The sequence below is a fragment of the Corvus brachyrhynchos genome, unplaced genomic scaffold (genome assembly GCF_000691975.1).
Source record: "Corvus brachyrhynchos isolate BGI_N302 unplaced genomic scaffold, ASM69197v1 scaffold633, whole genome shotgun sequence".
Taxonomy (NCBI): domain Eukaryota; kingdom Metazoa; phylum Chordata; class Aves; order Passeriformes; family Corvidae; genus Corvus; species Corvus brachyrhynchos.
In genome coordinates, this window is record NW_008237435.1 from 1,515,506 (window position 1) to 1,536,355 (window position 20,850).

General features: G+C 38.4%; 1 protein-coding gene across 1 annotated transcript in view; it reads right to left on the reverse strand.

Annotated features, from left to right (window-relative positions):
- The window catches only part of KCNB2 (potassium voltage-gated channel subfamily B member 2), a 174,651-nt gene continuing 153,801 nt past the window's right edge, over nt 1-20,850 (reverse strand). Inside the window, exon 2 of the mRNA XM_008631374.2 lies at nt 1-10,307. Coding sequence (XP_008629596.1) covers nt 8,145-10,307 — 2,163 coding nt within the window. The 3' untranslated portion in view covers nt 1-8,144. The remainder of the gene's footprint in view (nt 10,308-20,850) is intronic.

Consider the following 20,850-nt stretch of genomic DNA (forward strand, 5'->3'; position numbering starts at 1 on the left):
TTCATTTACACATTTATTTACTATCCTGCTTATTCTATCAGACTGAAATGGAGAACAATGCATTTATTTTACAGACATTTGACATAAATTAAACAGATATTTTGATGTTGAACAATTGTACAGACTACAACATGCATATTAATATGTAGATTGGTGCAGAAATACTTAGTTGATCAGCAAAATCTAGTATGACAAAAATAATAACCACATTTCCTTTTTTATGAAGTTAAAATGCAGCTGATATGGAAACATTGATACGAATACCACTAAATGTGAGAAGGTATTAGTCTAATGAAATCAAATGGTTAGTTGAAAAAATAAAGCTATTGTCAAAGTTTTATCTACAGAAAGAAACGAAATCAAAATGTTTCTAACAAATACAATAATAATGAAAAAAAGCGTGTTTGATGCAATTACCATTGCAAAATGCCCTATTATTCCCCTGCCCCACCCCCAAATACAAACAATGCATGAAGCAAAAGCAGCATATTCTCCCACAAAATGTCTGGGGCATTTTGTAAAGGCAGATGAATGAGATGAGACAAGACTTATCACATATACTTTTATCTCCTAGTGACAGTACTTTTAAAGAAAGATACGTTATTCATAGAGCAATGTATGATGAAATGTTGCTAAATCTGTAAAACTGAACAATAGTGAAGACACTGCTATCGCCCCAAGAGAACTTGAAAAAATACTGTTGTGCTTTTTTTGTTTGCAGCATTCAGAGCATTCACAGAGGAATACAAAGTAAAGTTCATTAAACTCCATAAAATTAATAATAGTCATGCTACTGTATCTATGAAACTAACACAGTAATAATGTATAAACATGAATTAGTACATATTTAATTTGATATTTACAGTGGTCTTAAAGCAATAGGCTATGTATTCAATGCTCAGCTTCTTTATACACTAATCCCTCCATGTTTCAGCTTATCAGCATGGCTCCTTTGATTGTTGAAAGGGTTGTACAGGTAAAACTCTGCAGACTCTGATAATTTAGACACAGAAATCCAGAACTCTGCATCTGAGCAGAAGTACCCGAGATTGTCCCCAACAGTAGGTTTATAAAATTTTTTTAAAATGTATTTTGTAATGTGTTAGAAACTGTTCCTTTTGCCTAATGCTATAATGTATTGCTCCATCCTTCAGCTTTATACAGGCAGAGTTTCCACTGGCATTCTGCTTAAGGACTTCAAGAACAGGCATAAATGTTTTGTATTCTGAACCTCCACAGAGGGATGCTATCTGAGCAAAACTTAGAGCAAAAATATCACTACAAGACGTATGTCCTCCACCTTGAAATGGTTAAAAGAAGTAAGATAAGGAATTGGCTTTTTGTTCCTTGTGTTACCGTACAAGGTATGTCCCAGATATCAGAGCAACTAAGCACACAATCAAAACCCTACTAGTTCCTCAATTTAAATAAATTTCAGCTGGTGATCCAAATAGGAAGATATCTGGACATGGCAAATCAGCACAAAATACTCAAGCTGGGCTTCTGATCCTCCATCAATGCACAGCAATTTGCTTTTATTCATACCAGTATAAAGTAAGTGTTACTGTTAAGTGAAATAAAGCTACTTGCAATCAGTTTAATCATTCCACTGATTTTGGAGTAAGTCAGTCTAGTGCTGTCTGTACTGTCTTCATCAAATGTAACACCAACTTTAGCATAAATTGACTGTAGAAATATGCAGTATATGGAGTTTTATCTGAACTACAAAACACAACTATACAAAGGTTATCAAGATTTTATTGTTTAAATTATTTTATGTGGGTTAACTTGGGGAATGCACTGGGAACAATTTAATCTTTGGCTACATATTGCTTTTTTTATGCAATACCACTGATGAAAATGGCAAAATTTGCTTGAATAAGGGATTTAGCCAAGAGCTACATGGGCTGAAGACAGTAGTCATGGTAGAGATCTATGTCTACATTAGCAAGTCGTACAATATGAGCAGATTTGTTGAGGAAAACAGTTTGTGCTGAGAGTTTGCACTACATGTATCAGGGTGCAATTTTTGGACTGGCTCTCATCTGGTACCAGGGCCCGAATGCTTTGTCCTGCCTGCAGCACATCTGGTGCCCTCATGGAAGAAGTCTTCTGGTTCAGCTTCATCTAAAAGTCGTCCAATTTACATGGTGCAGATTGCTTGGTTGTGTGAACCAAAGCATGAGAAGTGGGGGTAGCTGAGAGATTCATGTCGAGAGCTCTCCTGATTTCCTCTAAGATGCCAGTGTAAACAGAGTCATAGACTTCCAGATTTAGAAGTGTAAATTACTCTTGCTGATGTTAAATATGTATTTAAATAGTTACTTGAGTTAAAAAAATTACCCTTATGAAATTAATGGCACAGACTGCTCTTAGATTCATGGTTTATGTTAATCACAGGACTACAGTCAGTGTCTAAGGTGATGACAGGTCACCATTCTGTTCAGCTGATATCTATAATTAGGATAATCAGCTTTCTTGGATCAAATGTTAGCTAATACCATGGTTTTTGGCTACTTTTAAGTAAAAAGAGCAGTAATATTTGTGTGCTACTTCCTTGTTCCATAGTGGTATTCATCAGGATCTGCATTAGGTGTCATAAAAGAAAACTAAATATCATTCAATAATAATATAGGACTATAAAGAATCACTGCTGTTTTGGAAGAAATCTCCATTTTACTAAAGGGTAATACTTCCTAAATATCATAACTCAGCATTTTAAAAAAATACTGTTTAAACCTGCAACAAAATAAGTACAAAGACAAGTACATTACCCCACCTGCAGATGTCCCATAGTGTATGATCACTGAACAAGAAACCATCACACAATGCAAACAAAATTCTTTGTTTCCTTTTTGCCTGCCAGTTACCTAACCTTCTTTTGTTAAGGAAACTGACAGAGGACCTACAAAGGGTTTGGCTCCCAGAACACCTGATCCATTTTAGAACAGCAGGAGTTAAAGCTGAGTGCCACTAATAAAACCATATTGGACAAGAGACAAATATTCACACTTAGCCCGATGGCTCTCTTAGTAGCATTTGCCAGTCAAATGCTTTCAAAAAAGTTCTTTCAAGAGCACTGAAAGCTTTTGTATGAAGGATGGGGACACTGTGGGGACACTGGAGAATTCAGAGTACTTTACAACTAGAAAATGGGGAGAAGTGACACTCAGTTCTTGTTCCTTGGTTCAAATGCAACAGAGTTCATCTGGCCATTTGCACCACACTACCAAAGCACTTTCCTGAGAAACAAGACACACCTATCATCTTGTTGGGTGGGTTGCCTTCTGACCATGCCCAAGAAGAAGAGAAGGTTGATATTTGGAGGGCAATGGGAAGAGATCCAAAGATTAATAAGGACAGCAACAGTGGTATCTTATTTTTCAGGAAAGTCTTCTGAAAAACAATTACAGATCAGATGTTAATGTGGCAGGCAAGTGGATAATAGCATCACTGAACCTGTTGGTTCTAGGTTAAAAATTACAATGGAGTAGGAGTGGAATTAAATATTTTGCTACTGGTATTTTTACCTCATTTAGTGTGATCAAGGCTTCCTTCACATATGTTTTATTATATCTCTTTTTATATAGTACACTAAAACATGCCTTGTTTACTTATAGTTTTCTGCCCTTCTTTCCCCTTTGTGGTATTTGCATTTCTTGCTTGATCTGTGCTGGCTACTTTGAAAAAAAAAAGGATATTTGTTGCACTTTTCTGCTTCTAAAATATTTCTGCATGATCAAAATATTTATTTTCTATCCAAGTGATTCAAAAATTATTTGAATGTAAAAGCCAATCAGTTAAGCCCTGGACATTGTTACCAGTCTGACTGTATTTGCAATAGAGCTTCAAAAAGACAACTGTCTTTTGTACGGGACCGAGATTTAGAGGAGGTTGAAGCAGTTAATTAAATAACTTGAAGGTAAACGTTGAAGGAAACAGAAGCTCAGTCAACATGTAGGGGAAGAGGTCTACTTTTAAAAGAACTCACTGTTTTTCAAGGAATACAAATATATTGCCCATTATTACCTGTTAGGAAACAACTCCCGAAGCCAATTGTTGTTTTGATTTATGAATGTTATAGGCAAAAATAGAACTGTCTGTACACACTTTGGGTTACATAATAGTGTGCTGAAAGGCTCTTCATGTCTGTTGCTCTAGCGTTAGATCAGATATCACCTCTCTAACATCACTAATGTTTGAATTTTGAGACCAATTTTGAAGTGAGGACACAGTGCATTACATTGCTGCATTAGCACAGAGGCTTCTATATTCTATACAATGTAGCATTAAAAGGCCTTTTGTGTTTTCATTTAAAAAAGTGTATTTTATATAAATTCGGTAGTGCAAAAACTTCCTACACCATGTTACATTCTTCACATAATATACTTCCCTGTAAACAGCTTTCCTGTAGGAACTTCCTTTGCAGTTTGTGCGATATATTATTCCCCCCACCCCCCACCTAGATTTGGATCAATGTGACTATTACCCAAAAACTCTTCTAATTACTCTGTGAACATTTTTTAAATATGTGCATTTGGTTTCTTCATTGAAAAGGAATTAAAACTTTGATTCAGGATTCTGCAGTTAGTAAAAAAATATAAAAAATAGATCAATTGCAAAGCTATCTCCCTGAACATTCTTCATTTTCCAGTGATGCGAGGAGTCAAACCCCTTTCAGGTACACAAAGGAGTCACTTCTTCCTAAGACTCCTTAAGTTGTTTCAAAATTGCACAGCTGTCATTAGAGACTGACTCCAGAACCCAGACACATTCTCTCCTTACTGTGGTGAATGGGTAATAAGTCCGAAATGGCTTCAAAGTTTTAGAAAACCAGAAAAATATATTTGTGTAATTTTGCATAATTTGCTTCATATCAACTCATGATGAATGAAGTGATCCTGGCCTGCACTTCTTACACCTGCTGTACTCGACAGAAAGCTAGATCCAGTCCTGCAACTGCTCAAATAGATGTTTTAATCAGGAATTACACAGGTTAGGTATTCAGAGGTGGATCCTGTGTATGCAGTCAAGACTGGAAAAACCACATGTCTAAACCTGTGCTTCCGGAAATAGTTTTCAGCTTAGTCAAAAGTAGATAACAAAATTATACCAAAATCACTTCTAAAGCTTAATAATTTTGCTTCTAGTATTTCAAAAAAATAAAGCATCTGTTAATAAAGTGAATTGCATTTCTTTTGCTTTCAAAATAAATGTGCTTCTCTGAAAACATTTAAAATACAGCAGCAAATAAGGGCCTGGTCTTTCATGTGATTCATATAGTTAAAGCTCCTGTTGATTTTCATCAAGAGGGAGAGACTACAGTCCTTCTCATTTATATTTCAGTCAGTCCCTTTTTCCACCAGACTCCCATTGGTTTCAGGGGAGATTCATCTGCACAAGGATTGAGGCCTTGACTTTACCCCTTTTAAATTTTTAGTGATTTTAATAGGCCAGAATCAGGTTTACATGAAGTTTAGCTCAGGAGAGCTTAAGGAATTAAATGTCTGTTCCTGCAATACGTCCCCTATGTCTGGACTCCTCCCTTTCCATCGAGTGGCATAGGTCTAAGGGGGCTTTTCCAAAGAGTAAGGGTCACCTGGGAGAAAAAGCACACAGAAGGAACATGACACAGACCTCAGTCTTGCCAGAACAACACTATTTTCTTGAATGGGAATTTTCTGTGGATCCAGAGCATGGGACCAGGTCCCATTTGGTCTTAATTTGGACTTCAATAGTTCACTAGGATGTAAAGGCAGATTGAACAGGCCCATGTGATTTCATAAAACTGCACATAGAAAATACAAACCAACACTTCAGGCATATAAAAATTGACTGGCGTTTAGTTTTAGTCACCGAAAAGATCTAGAAACTGAAAAATAAATGTAGAAGATTAATGACCATAAAATATTAAAAAGCTAAGTTTTGGGACAGTGAGACACAACATGATTGAAAATTGTTATGCAGAATACCATATAAATACATAAAACTGAATGCAGCAACAAGTTGAAATGAACTGCAATTAAAGACAAAAAAAATAATTTTTATTTTGAGAATTAATGACCAGACATTGTTTGAAAAAAAAGACATTATATTCTCAGTTATTCAAATGACTGAAGAGACACCTCAATATTCTCTTGTTACAGAAATAAGAAAACTTAGGGAAATACAGAAAACTTTCAAAAAAAACCCAACTGAATGATTGTGCTGTGCTCATTGTTTGGCCCAGCCACCAGGATCAATATTTTGGAGCTGTTCAAACTTGCCTCTTTTCTATATGCCAGGCTTGAGTGATGTCTGTGGCATCGACCCAGCCATTTCAAGCAACGGGCAATGTTGCAACAAAAATGCTTGTCCCTTTACACTGAGTGCTTTAGGTGCCTGGTTGTTACTTATTCAAGCGACAGAAAAAGACATGAGTAAAAATTAACCTAGGTCCCCTATGGTAAGTAGAAGCCTGCTGTTCCAAACCATGCATTGGTTGGTCTAGAGTACTTTTAAGTCTTCCTAAAATAAAAAAAAGGGAACATTTTGTAGAACATGTCTGTGTAACTGCATACATTTGCTTATGATTAGAATTCATGAATTGAATAAACTTTTTATGATTTAGGGAATTAAAGCAATCTATAAGCTTTTTTTAATGTATTATAGCATAGGAAGCTATGGATTCTGGATAAAATAAAAAATAGCTTTTTCGAGACAGTGGTTAGATGGTTCCTTTGTAATGGAGGCTTTGGTTCAGCATCTTTCTTTTACAAAGCTGGAGAAATCAGAGAAATGAAAGATGCTTTGGCAGTTCTCAGTGGAATGATTGACGTTTTCCTTTATTTAAGTATAGTGGAAATCCTATACTCCGTTTCAGAACAGCTATGGAAGGATGGGTTGAGGCATATTTGGTGAGTCAAGTGGTATCTTCTGTCAGTCCAAATGATTGAACTGAAAAACACAGACAAGCTTTGGCGTATGGAAGACCTGAGGCAAATCACATGTACTTGAAGCCTCTTTTTCTCCAGCTATATGATTTATGATAACAAAAGGTACCACTTTCCCCTACAAACCTTGTCTCTTATGTCCTTACACCATAACAACAACATTGCCATTACTGAAGTATGAGCACTGCATGGAGGAAAAAAGGTAAGAGATCAAAGATCATGTAGAAGCAAATTGTGTTAAAGGAAAAATAAGAGTGTGGGAAATATTTTTTTTAATACCAAGTTATATTCTAAGAAGTTGAACACTTTTGGATATATCTGTATAGCCATTTGGCACTATTTATTGCCACGGAAATAACGCTGATTTTTAAATTTTAAAATGGAAATTTTTTTTTCTGCGTTATGAAATGTTGGCAGTTTTCTATAAAAATATCAAATGCTTCAAGTTCTGGTCATTAAATCTTTTTTTTTCCTCATAGGATCATTAATTAAGCTGACAAAAGCAATAACTGAAGTTCTGCAAATAAAAAAAACCCATCATGATTTACAGCACAGATAAACTAAAGATAAACTGTAGTCCTTAATTAACAGATATACTCATGAGCTTTTTAACAGAAAGCAAGATACGTGAGATGCTTTAAGTAGAAGTTGCAATTTTGCAACATAAGTCTGTACAAAACCTCCAGGCAGCACGCTGTGAAGGAAGTACCTGTGTCCCAGGAAATGCTTTTTCCATAAATCCTTGTTAACAGTAGCTTTCCCCCCAACCCCAAACTATTTACAAGTATATGCATTTTGCAAGCTCAAAGCACCTTGTTTCAGATCTTTATGAATGCATGCATTGACATTTCATCCTTTCATGTGCAAATTCTAAAATTCATTGTAACTGAGGAAAAAAAAATGTTAAAAGAGTTCCAAACCTGTCTACAATCATAAATGAAAGGATCAAAAATGTCAGATGTTGCAGACCACTGGCTCCTAATAGAGCTCTCTTTATTGTGTTCACCATTCTTGAGTAATTTTTTCCCTGTTTTTTTCAGTTTGTTACAAAAAGCAGTCTTTTTTTTTAATTAAACAGTATTTAAACTAAACAACTCTTCATGCCATGCAAAAATAACATTTTATGCACTTTTGTTGAGGCTTTCCATGTTTTAGTTCATAGGCATTACTAACTGTTTTAAGAAAAGGTGTTTTTATTGCTTCTGTAACTAGTCACATGCTAGTTTCTCGTGTGGGACAATAACCAGTTTCTCCTGGACTTGAATGAATTTCTGGAGCAAATAAGTGGTTTTCCATTTTGTGACCTTCTTGGTTACTGTCTGGCTTTACCTCACCCACAGCATGGTAAATGTCTTGAGTACAGTTGTGGCTCATGCTTTTGGGTGAAGAGGTGATCTGTGGCTCCCCTGTTAAATTGTTGCCATCACTGTGTTTATCCCCACAGCAATTTGTCTTGATATCCTGTTTTTTCTCATGTTTCATACCATGTAGCTCCATAAACTCTTCTTCTTCTCCAGTGTCTATTTCAGTGAAGCTCCTCCTCTCTTTTGAAGGGAAAGTGAAAATTTTTTGTTTGGGAAAGAGAGGGGATGATTTTTTAGCAGGTCCCTGACAAAGTGCAGATGCATCGGCACCAAGTACAGGTCGTTCACCCTGGGGGGAATTTTCTTCTAGGAGAATGGTGCTGATGTGCTGAGGGGTAGCCTGTGTGAAGTCTGCTCCTGCTGTCACTGGCAGTGGCCTAGCGGTGCTTGGTGGAGTATGTGGAGCACCACCTCTATTGTCTTTAAAATTAACTTTAAGGGATCTAGATTTTAATGGGTTGCTACCTTTCAGGGAACTTTTGGGGCTTTCCATGGCAGTGTCAAAATGAAAATGACCATGTGAAACAGTTTGGGGCCCACTGCCATCACTGGTAACAGGTCTGTTGATTGGATTATATTCAAAGGTGACATCAGTTGGAGAAAATCCTCTGTCTTTTGCAAATGGTATAAACTGAGAACTTCTTGCTCTTTGGTTTTCTTCCATATTAACAGCATCAGTTGGAAATCTCATTTGCAAGTGAGAGCCAGGAAACAGAGAGAGGGGAGACCTCTCTGTTTCTGTGAAGTCAGTTGCACAACTGGCAAAACTGTCAATACTGGATGTGCTTCTCATGTCCATTACGATGTCGGTGGGCCCAGCTGGCAACGGATCTCTCTGACCTATAACTTCTTCCATTTCTATTTCTTCCTCATACATGGGTGGCTTTGCTGACTGGTCTTGGTAACCAGCATTAAGATTAGGCTGAGACTGAGTTTTAGTAATTTCATTATACAGCATCTCCAGTTTTTGGGCACTGAGGTGCTGTGGGCTGGAGGAAGCTGCAGCATTATTTAATTGCTCCTGGGAGTCTTGTTGACTAACTTCTTGGTACTTGTTTTCATAAGATTTGTTTGAGCTTGTTTCAGACATTGTCCTTCTGGCCCATTTCCACCGGCTTGGGGACAGGTGGCTGTTATCAGGTGTCTCCTTTGGATTGAGTGGTTCTCCAAGCTTTCCTGAATCTACTGCTACATCTATCATTTCCATACTGCGAGCAAAGGCATCTTTTAGATTCATGGAGACAATACTGCCATTTCTTTTAGCTCGCTCAAGTGCTTCTCTCCTCTTAATTGCCTTCTCCTGTCTTTTCTGCTCCTTATAAAACTCTGAGAAATTGTTCACAATAATTGGTATGGGCAGGGCTATGACCAGCACTCCAGCGATACAGCAAAGTCCTCCAACTATTTTACCTAATAAGGTCTTAGGATAAATGTCACCATATCCTACAGTAGTCATAGTGATTGTTGCCCACCAGAATGACGCAGGAATACTTGTAAATTTTGTAGCATCCTCATCCTTTTCAGCAAAGAATACAAGACTTGAAAATATCATTATTCCCATGGCTAAAAATAATATTAACAAGCCCAATTCATTGTAACTCCGCCTGAGTGTAAAGCCTAAAGACTGAAGGCCTGTTGAATGTCTGGCGAGCTTAAGAATCCTTAGGATCCTCATAATTCGAAATATCTGAACCACACGTCTGACGTTTTGGAATTGCAGAACACTTTTATTGGACTCTGTGAGGAAAATGGTGACATAGTACGGCAAGATAGCCAGTAAGTCAATGACATTTAATGGGCCTTTGAAGAACTTCCACTTATTTGGTGAGGACAGAAAACGCAAAAGATACTCCATGGTAAACCAAGCAATACACACAGCTTCAACGTGTGCTAGCTGAGGGTTGTCATTTGGCTGCCCAAATTCATCTATTACTTGAAGTTCTGGCAGTGTGTTAAGAGACAAAGCAATAGTGGACAGGACGATGAACAGAATGGACACAATGGCCAAAATCTGTAAAACAAAATAAACAATGTTTTGGTTAGACTGATACAAGTGTACTTGTTAGGGTTTGATTAAATCCTTTCAAATGTGCATGTGTCAAAAAAACACAGAATGGTGGAAGCTGTTTTGGCTACTGCATTCATTATTTTGTTTCATTGTTTTGAATTCTGCACAGAGAAAACATTAGACTCATCTTAGACATGGTCAAAACTTGATTGCTTTACCGCCTGCAGTAAGCCAATTCATTTCAGAAAGCAAGCCATGACTGGTCTTACCATTTTAAAAATACAATAGGAGGTGATATTTATTACTGCAAGTCACCAAGTGAAGGATATATAGTTCCTGCTAATGTGCAGACCATTAAGAATTTTATGCATTAATTGTAATTATGGAAAACTTTATACAGTGTGGAGAATTGATTGGGGAATACCATGTGTAAGATGGTAATTCAGTACTACATAGTGCACACTTTCGTAGGCAGGCATAAATTTATGAGCTGAAAGTCAAAGTTAAGAAGAATAAACAGGAAGCATTGTTCATGAAGGTATTGATCCTGAATTAGGTTGAGACCAAGATGTTAAAAAGTGAGTAGTATGAAGGTGAACCGAGTTTCTCATAATTATTAAAATGTGTAAGTAGACAAAGACCTCCAAGAAATAAAATTTTGCTTTCTGTCTAAGGAGATAGGTTTTATAATATATTTTGTCACTTATTTTCATAGAATCATAGAATCACAGAATCACAGAATTATGGAAACATTAAGGTTGAAAGAGATCTCCAAGACCATCAAGTCCAATGTTTGACCGAACACTGCCATGCCAACTAAACCATAGCACTAAGTGACACACCAGTTGTTTCTTGAGCACTTCAAGACCTGCTGACTCCTTAGGCACCCTGTTCAAATGCCTGACAACCCTTTGAGTGAAGAAATTCTTCCTGATGTTCAACCTGAACCTTCCCTGGCACAGCTTGAGGCCATATCCTCTCATCCTGCCACTGGTTGCCTGGGAGAACAGCCTGACCTCCACATGGCTACAACCTCCTTTCAGGCAGCTGTAGAGAGTGAAAAGGCCTCTCATGAGCCTCCTTTTCTCCAGGCTAAACATGCCCAGCTCCCTCAGCTGCTCATCACAAGACTTGTGCTCCAGACCCTTCACCAGCTTTGTTGTCCTTCTCTGGACAAGGTCCAGCACCTCAAAGTCTTTCTTGTAGTGAGGGGCCCAGAACTGAACACAGGATTCCAGGTGTGGCCTCACAAGTACCAAGTGCAGGGGGATGATCACTGCCCTCTGGTCCACACTATTTCTGATAAGAGGCAGGATGCCATTGGTGGTCTTGGCCACCAGGGCACACTGCTGCCTTATGTTCAGCCTGCTGTTGAATAGCACTCCCAGGTCCTTTTCCACTGGCCAACCTTCCGGCAACTCTATCCCATGTCTCTAGAAGAGTTGTTGTGACCAAAGTGCAGGACCCAGCATTTTGTCTTGTTGAACCTTATACAGCTGGCCTTGGCCCATCAGTTCAGCTTGCCCAGATCCCTTTACAGAGCCTTCCTGCCCTCCAGCAGATCAACACTCCTGCTCAACATTGTGTTGTCTGCAAACTGACTGAGGGTGCACTTGATCCCCTCGTTCAGATCATAGATAAAAATATTAAACAGGACTGGCCTCAATACTGAGTCTTGGAAAGCCCCACTAGTAACCAGATGCCAGCTGGATGATTAACCACCACTCCCTGGACCCAGCCATCCAGCCAGTTTTAACCCAATGAAGAGCACACCTGTCCAAGCCATGGGCTGCCAGCTTCTGGAGAATGCTGTGGGAGACAGTATCAAAGGCTTTTTTGAAGTCCAGGTAGGCAGCATCCACAGCCTTTCCCTCATCCACTAGGCAGGTCTCCTGGTCATAAAAGGAGATCAGGTTGGTCAGACAGGACCTGCCTTTCCTAAACCCACTGTGTCTAGGCCTGATCCCCTGGTTGTACTGTTTGTGATGTGTGATTGCACTCAAGATAGTCTGTTCCATAACCTTCCCCAGCACTGAGGTCAGGCTGAGAGGCCTGTAGTTGCCTGGACCATTCTTCTGACCCTTCTTGTAGCCGTGTGTCACACTGGCCAACCTCCAATTGTCTGTTCTTGAGCTCTATACAGTTGAAACACTCCCTAACGTACAGAGCCACCCCACCACCTCTCCTTCCTTACCTGTTGCTTCTGAAGAGCTTATAATCATCCATTGCCACACTCCCACCATGTTTCCATGATGGCAACTACATCATAGCTCTGCTGCTGCACGATGGCTTCCAGCTCCTCCTGTTTGTTACCCATACTGTGTGCAGTGGTGTACATGCACTTCAGGTGGGCTATTGATTTCACCCCCAACACTGGCATGCTGCCCCCAGGCTCATCTCTAGTGAGCCTGGTCCTATCCCCATCCCCCTTCAAACCTAGTTTAAAGGCCTCTCAATCAGCCTTGCTAGAATCCTTTTCCCCCTTTTAGATGGGTGAGCCCCATCTGTCTCCAGCTGGTCTGGTTCTGCATAAACTGCCCTATGATGGAAAAAAGCCATTTTGATAAAATTCAGGCATCTCCACACCTCACAGCCTTCCACTTTGCCTGGAATAGCTGGTCATTGTCTTTTACAGAACCAATATTATGAGAAAAAAAGTGAATATCGGAGAACCTCATGGCTTTGCCAGAAATTTTAGTTATTTATACTCTAAGGAATATGAGCAGCTTTGAGACAGTGAGCAAAGTGTTAAAATGATACAAAAATTATTATAACACTTGGAAAAAATATATTGTTTTCATTGGAAGTCCTAATTAAATCCAGGTTTTTATTAGAGATACTAAAATAAGTTGTTTTCTGTTTTAAAGTTCAGTTTAAGCCTATTCATAAAAGCATTTACTCTCATTTCTCAGAAATGGTGGTGTTAAATCCATTTGATGATGTTTCAAGGACACACTAAGTCTGAAAAAATTGCTGGAACACCCAAGAAGAGTTAAACGCAGCTAAGAAGAATGCAAGTGTGAAGAGAAGATGCAGAGAGACTGGTCACAGTGGTGATAATGGCTCTAGAGATAGAAAGGCCACCTCACTGTAGCTTTGAGAAAAATAGCAGTAAACTTGTTTCATCTGTGGGTTATCAAGCAGATATTCAGCTCTCTATGCACAAACTGCAGTTGCTCATGGTGTGAGGTGTGTATTTGGCATCATGTACTTACGTCTTATGTGCTATCTTTGGCCTTTTCCAGCTGCTAGTAATACAGAACAAGTATACAGCTATCATCTTTCATATTCTAAGGTATTGAAACATCTTTATTTGAATTTTTCTCTACCAGTGCTTCTGGGCCTGTTTTGGTTTTGTTTTGGTTTTTTTTGGGTTTTTTTTGGTAACTATATTTATTGGAGAAATTAGATCCATTAATTTCTCCTGACAAGTGAGTTGTGGACCATCTGTCTTTGTCCTTCTTACATCCCATTCAGAAAACATCCTCAAGTTAAACTATCCTATTTAGGTGGGCTATACATTCCTTTAAAACTTCTGCTACCAACATCAGCAAAAGAAACCAATCTTAGTAAAGAATGAGGGCAGTAACTGTGCGTATGTAGGCAGGGCTGGTTAATGAAATTTGTAGCTATGACTGAGGCAGACAAAAGGCAACACTATAAGAGACCAATAACTACCTTTCAAACTGTGAAAGTCGCCTGTATCAGATTTCACTGTAATAAAGTTGGAAGCTTAAATAAGGTGTACTAGGTTATCCACTTCACCTAAATGACTGTGAAATAGCTAATGCAGGCTTGAGTTCTCTAAAATACTCAATAACATAATTATACTTTCAGAATTTACAGAACAAATGAACAAGGCACAGGTCTGAATTGTTGAGCTTGCAGCTTCTGTCAAGCTCATGGAGCCTCATTGGGGCCAGAATCAGAATGCAAATAACAGGATTGGAAAAAGCTGTATAATACCAGGACCCAATTACTTGACATGCATTATTCTTAAAAAAAAAGACAAGTATAAGAATGTGTCTGCCCAACTTTCATCAAACTCATTTTAATTAAGAAACACTGGCATTTTGGTCTGCCATAAGGAATTTATTTTATGCCTAAATGTTCACCAGCATACAAAAGATCCTAGAAAAGGGGTGAGTCAGTGAATAGCACCCCCTCTTACACCATGTGACATTGCTAAAACTCCATGTATTTTATACATCTTGGACACAAAACTTTGCTGTTCAGAGTTGCCACCCAGGGTGTTTTATTGAAAGCAAGCATCTATCTGTTTGTTCCAGCCATTCCTTCATACGTTGGTAACACAAAAGCCTGAACTCTCCCAGCTTTTTGAATAAAACATGCAGTATAGCAAGCCTGGAATTTTTAGTGTTTTACATGTATCACCTGCAAGCATGAGTCTGTTCTTGGTGAAAAAATTTACATCAAAATAAAGTAGTTTGTTTTCTTCTAATGTAAGAATCTCAAGCTTTTATTTGTTTGGGACTTTTTTGTGTAATTAAAACAGTGCATCATTCCACACACAGTATGTTTTAATTATTACAATTGATTAGATTTCACAACTCATTAGGCAAAAAAATGCCGGGGGAAAACTCGGAAGAACAAGAGCAACTATGAGAAAAAGAAGAAAAGAACTCTCTATTCTGAGTCTACATAAAGAGCACTTTGCTGATAGTACTATGCTGGTAAATTCTCATTGAACAGATGTAGATTGTATTAACAGAAGCACAGAGTTTATAAGGAAGACCTGTAGCAATCTGCTAGGCTGGTTATGCTGATACAGAAGAGTAAAGAAACCACCACTGACTGAATCTTTCTCAGCAGAACTTCCTGTTTATTACATAATGTTTCTGAAACTGTATTCTGGACTGAAATGCCTCGAAAATTTGCATACTCCAAGTAATTAATCTATGACCACAGTTCTTGACATACTATTTTTAACCTGCATTTCAGAGTATCTGTTAAATGACAGATTCTGACAGGTTATGTCATTTAGCTACGGTACTACAAAAGCACATAAAAATCCAGATCCTCTTAAACTTTAAAAATATTTCCTTATAAATGGCTTTTTTTTTTCTAAAAGAATGGACAAATTTAAATTTCTTTCTTATGGGCTGGATATGAAGCATTTGAATCTGTTGATGCAATGAATAGTAAAACGTTCCTTGAGTTAATGATGCCATCTTAACAGCCTTCCTCAGATGCTGTTGTTTCTAATTTTTGGGGGGCAAGACTGGTAGCAATCTCCTGAAAATGTATTTGTTTCCCAGTATTAAACTGCCACTAAAAAGTGGCTTTTTTTTCCTGTGCACCATCTCATTGGTTACTACTGCCAGCAGTGTGAGGAATTCTGCATAAAATGGGCATACAACTGAGGCAGAAAATAAAGGTGTAATGGAATAGCCTTCAAATTGTTTCTTGCTATTCTGCAACAACTGATACAATATGTGAAATGATATGTGAAAAGGCTTCTGCTAGAACTGACATGCCAGTGTAATTTTTATGTACAGCAGAGAAAAAGTATGCATCAGGTTCACGCTAAAATATAGCTGCTGAGGGGAATTTCAGTTGAGTCGTACTGATCAGCCAGTAGAGTATGTTTGATTAATACAGGTTTCAGTCTGGAATTGATGCCTTTTCCCAGTCTTAAAATCAAGAGTCATACAGGGTTAGAAAGGGAAAAGGGATTTTACCTTGGTATTTATTTTAAGGATCCTGAGGTGCACACATCCAGGTCATATGCATCGAAATGCACCCTGCCAAATTCCCTCCCTCCAAAAGATCTGGTATAACATTGTAGGTCTTACTAATTAGCATATCTATCAAAAATTCCCCAATGAGAGGCTCAAGTGAGCCCCCCCTCCCCAAGGAACCTTCCCCTGGATGGTTCTATCTTAGTTTACAGAATGTGTTCTGGAGAGGACTTTGGGGCCTGGGGCACACTGACCCCTGGCTACGAAGCTTCTAAAATGTTTAAGTCTCTCAGCTTGACAAACAAGTCCAAGAATGCAGGCAAAAAGCACTAAGAATACAGAAGTTGTAAAAAAGGTATAACAGAAGTACAAAAGAAAAGGCAAAAAATCTTCATGGCATCAGAATCAGGTAAGACTCTATTAAAATGGTGTTTCCTTAGTCTTTTTTTTTCCTGGGGTGGGATCTAGGGTAGAATCTAGACCATTTAAATAATAAACAGTAATACAGTCTCATACTTTTCAAATTTCTAGCCTCCACAGACACTGAAAATTATCAGGCTGTCACATATTCTTCTCTGCATTTAAATGTATGATATTGTCTTCACATAAAGTTGTCTGGCTTTAGAAAATCTCAGAAAAAATTGCAGTTGTTCAGCTTTTGAAAGGCTTCTGGAGAACTGTATCAGCTTTCTTGGGCAGTTAGCTATATATTCTCAGAAACATCTGCCCTTGAGAAAGAGGTGTCTTGATCTAGATTTGAGCAGATAGATATCTGGAGTTGGTCTAGGTACTTCAGATCAACCTGAGAGCTACCAAGTGCTGTAGCCTGCAGGTCATGCTGTATCTTGCATGAAGGTGTCCTTAGCTCGTAGCACAGAGCTCCCAGCTCCAGCCACACAATCCACAGACTCACAGCCACACTGGCAGGAGCAGAAGGTCAGATCATGGACATTTTAATTTTTCTGAGTGAGTAAGCCCATGAAGGTGGAAGACATATTTATTGGTAGGCTTGATGAGAAGCTTATAGAAATTAGTTTACATCAGCAGCATCCTTTACTGTGAGGTGTCTTCAGATTGTGATACTGAGTTTGCAACTGAATGGACAAAAAGTCTTGCTCAGTAAGAGTGCTGTCTTGTACATCTGTCTGAATCTGTGTGCATTCTGATCTTGACATCTGGGACCATCCAAATGAGATGCACGTTGGAGAAGCAAAGACAACACTACAAAATTGAGGCACCTTGCAGCTCTAACTATTACCACATGAAGAATTTTAAGATTAGTCAGGACATCAGTCTGAAGACATTTAGGAGAAGGGGCCATTATAATGTTCTTCTGTGACACAAAGGAGAAGAACAAGGTCATGATACAGCATCTCACTCCCTGGTCACTCAATTTTCTCCCTCCATTGTGTCCCTGGGACTTCCCAGTTTACAAGCATCACCTCTTGCTTCTGACCCACAATTCTACATCATGCTGCTTTGCAGAGGGGACTGTACTCAGCTCACACCTGTAATTCTGCATTCCCAACATGTATCAGTGTGTCATAGATCTCATCATGGACAGTCTGATAGACTTAAAATTTCTTTGAATCTAAGGTTTCAACAGACCACATTCAAAGAGTTCAACAAAAGGCAAGACATTTTGGTACAGTCCTTAACTGGCTAATGCTTTTTTTTACCATGAGGCCTTTGGCCATGGGACATGAAAAAGGAGACAAATAGAAACAAATCGTACTTGGATTTACTCCAAACTGGAACACAATGGAGCTATGGCAAACCTTAAGCATGCCCAATCTAAACAATCTCAATAGTCCTGCAACACTGAGAATTATCTAAGAATAGAAGTACATGTTTGCAACTGCTCCTTGTCTCAAGTGATGGAAAAATTCATTTCCAGTTACTGAAAGAGTTTAATTTTTGGAAAAGAAGAGAGGGGAATAATTTAACAGAATAACATAAATTTAGTACAGCCTACAGCTCTATCACTGTTGCCCTTCCAGGAACACATCTGATAATAGCTCTGACAGCATGTGTAATCACTGAACAGCTTCTCTCTGCTGCTCTTGATCTCCTTCCTTCATGACATTATTTAGAATTCTGACCTTTGATTTTCCCCTTTTTCCTAGATAAGTATTATTATTAATATTTTAAGGACCTGATTTAAATGTTCTTCATTGCTCTTTCAGGGATATTCATTAAACCTCTCATTAACCACATATACAAAGGTTAAGCTCTCAGTGTCGTATTTATCTGGTGTCTAAATGATGCACAGTCTTTTCTTTTGGTCTCTTTGGACTGGAATGGCTCTCACGTAAAAAGCTTTAGAAATACTCATTTAGGAGGTTTTCATGATTAACTTCATGATTAGATTTCATGAGTAACCCCATAAGCATATTTGTCATATTGTCATATGTCATATACAAATATGTCATATTTTTAGATATGATATTTTTCTACTAGTTCATCAGTAGATGAAAAATCTCTGTCTCCCGTTTAGCTTGACAGACTATGAAGATAGTGAGCTCAAGTGCTTCTAGATGTTTATTTATGGTTTAATGAAGTTCTGTGGTGACTTTACCTAAGGAGTGGCATATGTCCAGGGATGTGCTGTCCTATCAAGCTCACCCAGACCGGGAGCCAACATATGGAACCACCTTTTTTTCTGTAATGCAGTGTCCTTCAAGTCTCTGTCTGAGGAGGTTCAAGGCAGGTAGGAGTTTGCTGCCTGCCAATTCCAGTATGCATGGCAGACTAGCAATGATAACATCAGGAAGATCATAATCACAGTAATTCTAGTGGAAGGGGTGATAACAGGTAGTTAAAGCTGAGATTTTGCCACTAGGTAACTCAAACTTCTCCAAGCACAGCTGTAGTCAAGCAAGGTATTTTGGAACTGGCTAAGGTAGGTTTACCCGACTGGAGATACTGCTTCTGTCTTGGCAAAACCTTTACTTCAGAAGTTCAGTCATAAAGCCTTTCTCTGTAGCTGATATACTTCGTGCTTGAGAGCACTGCATAAATTCCATTTTTTTTCACAAAGCCTTTTGACTACTTTGTGCTGACCTTCCCATTCCATAGATGAATATTTGCCTTAGAAGACCTAGTATCTCAGAGGGAATAAATCTGCCTAGGAAAGGATATTTTGTTCTTTGAGATTAACAAGTATCCTTCTGCTTTAAAGTAATAGCAGTAAAATGCATCTCTCCTGCATTCTGTTGCAGGTAGATTACTGTTTATCGTATTTATGCTATTAGGATAACAGGATACACCCCTCTGCATCCTGGGGTGAGCTAACTGTGTTTACTTAATGACTTGATGATTGCTTTAGGGAAGGGTGGCCTTGGGCTTTGCACCACCAAGATTTTCAGCATAAGAATTTAGTAAAACATGGGTTTGAGAATTTGATTATGGCTGAGTCTTGAGGTGGTTTTGTATAAGGCAACTCAGTGGGTAATATGGCAAATGAGAACTCTGGGAATGAACTGAGTCTCTGAATCTGAACACAGGAACCATTAAAGTCTCTTAGAACACTAGGGGCACATTAGGTACAAAGTAGAAAACTAAGTACAACACTGCAAACATTTGCAGGATGTATTTACTAAATATTGTAACCAAAAAGTGATTTTGGAGACCAGAAAAATTGCAATATGAACAAGTAATAGAAAATGGATTGCAAATGGGACTGTCAGCTTGATCTTTAGCACAGCCCTGACAAAAACTGTGCTTCATTATGGGCAAAAGTTGAGGCTAATCCTGGGGGTATCTGTTAAACTGGCAAAGATGGGAGACCTTAAGTAGCCACGGATGAACACAGTCTTCATAGTTTGGGAAGAGACAGAGGTATTCAATTCAGCATCAGTGGAGACAACCTTGAATACTGAATCAGCACAGAGCTAATAAGAATTTTTTTTTTTTTTTAACAGATTAAGATCCATGTCTAGTCAGCTCTAATATTTTTTTGCTGTTGTTGAACAGCAAAAAGCCATTTCAGCTGCAGGCATGAAATCGATTATTTCATGATAAATAGCAAACAGTCCCCTAGGAATTAATGTAGAAGAAATGGCACATCTAGAGTAAATGTAGGTGAATTGCTTTGTTTTTTTTCACTAGGAATTGGATAAGCCCATGAATTTGACTGTCATATTATTGACAGAAATAGTGCTAGTATCTGCCTGAAATTATAGTGTGGCTAGTTTAATCAATTAAATATTTTAATGTAAGGTAGTTTACAGTGAAAATAAAAAGTGTATCTAGCTAATGCTTTCTTTGCTCTATAACAATGTGAGAGATTTAACCCCCTTACAGATGATCACAAAAAATTAACTTAAAGAATCATCTTAAAGGCTTTATTTATATATAGCTTTTTGGCCTCCTAAGAATTATTTCTAAATGGAACAATTTGCTTATGTGTGTAAGCAAAGTCACCTGTATTTATCAAAAATGAGTGAGATGTCTTTAACAAAGTTCCTGCCTGCCCTCCGTCAGAAGTGTTCTAAACCTTTGACATATTTTTTTACATTTAGGTTGTTTTTTGTACTAGCTATCTAATTTTTGGGTAGTGAAAGCTGAGTATTATTACTTAGATGAATGTACTAGACTCTTCTAAGTTTGCATTGAAGTCATGACAAGGAGCTTGCCGTTTCCAACCCTTTTGCACAGCAGACCATATGCAAGATCTGTTCTGTGCTACTTGCGTGCACAACAACATTGGCTGCATTACAGGAATTTCATTAAAAAAACCCAAACAAACAACACCCGAAAAAACCCCACAGCGAAACAGCGCAGCCTCCAGACCCAAACAGGGAGGTCGTCTCCAGCAGCAGCTGGGCTGGCCGCCGGCAGTC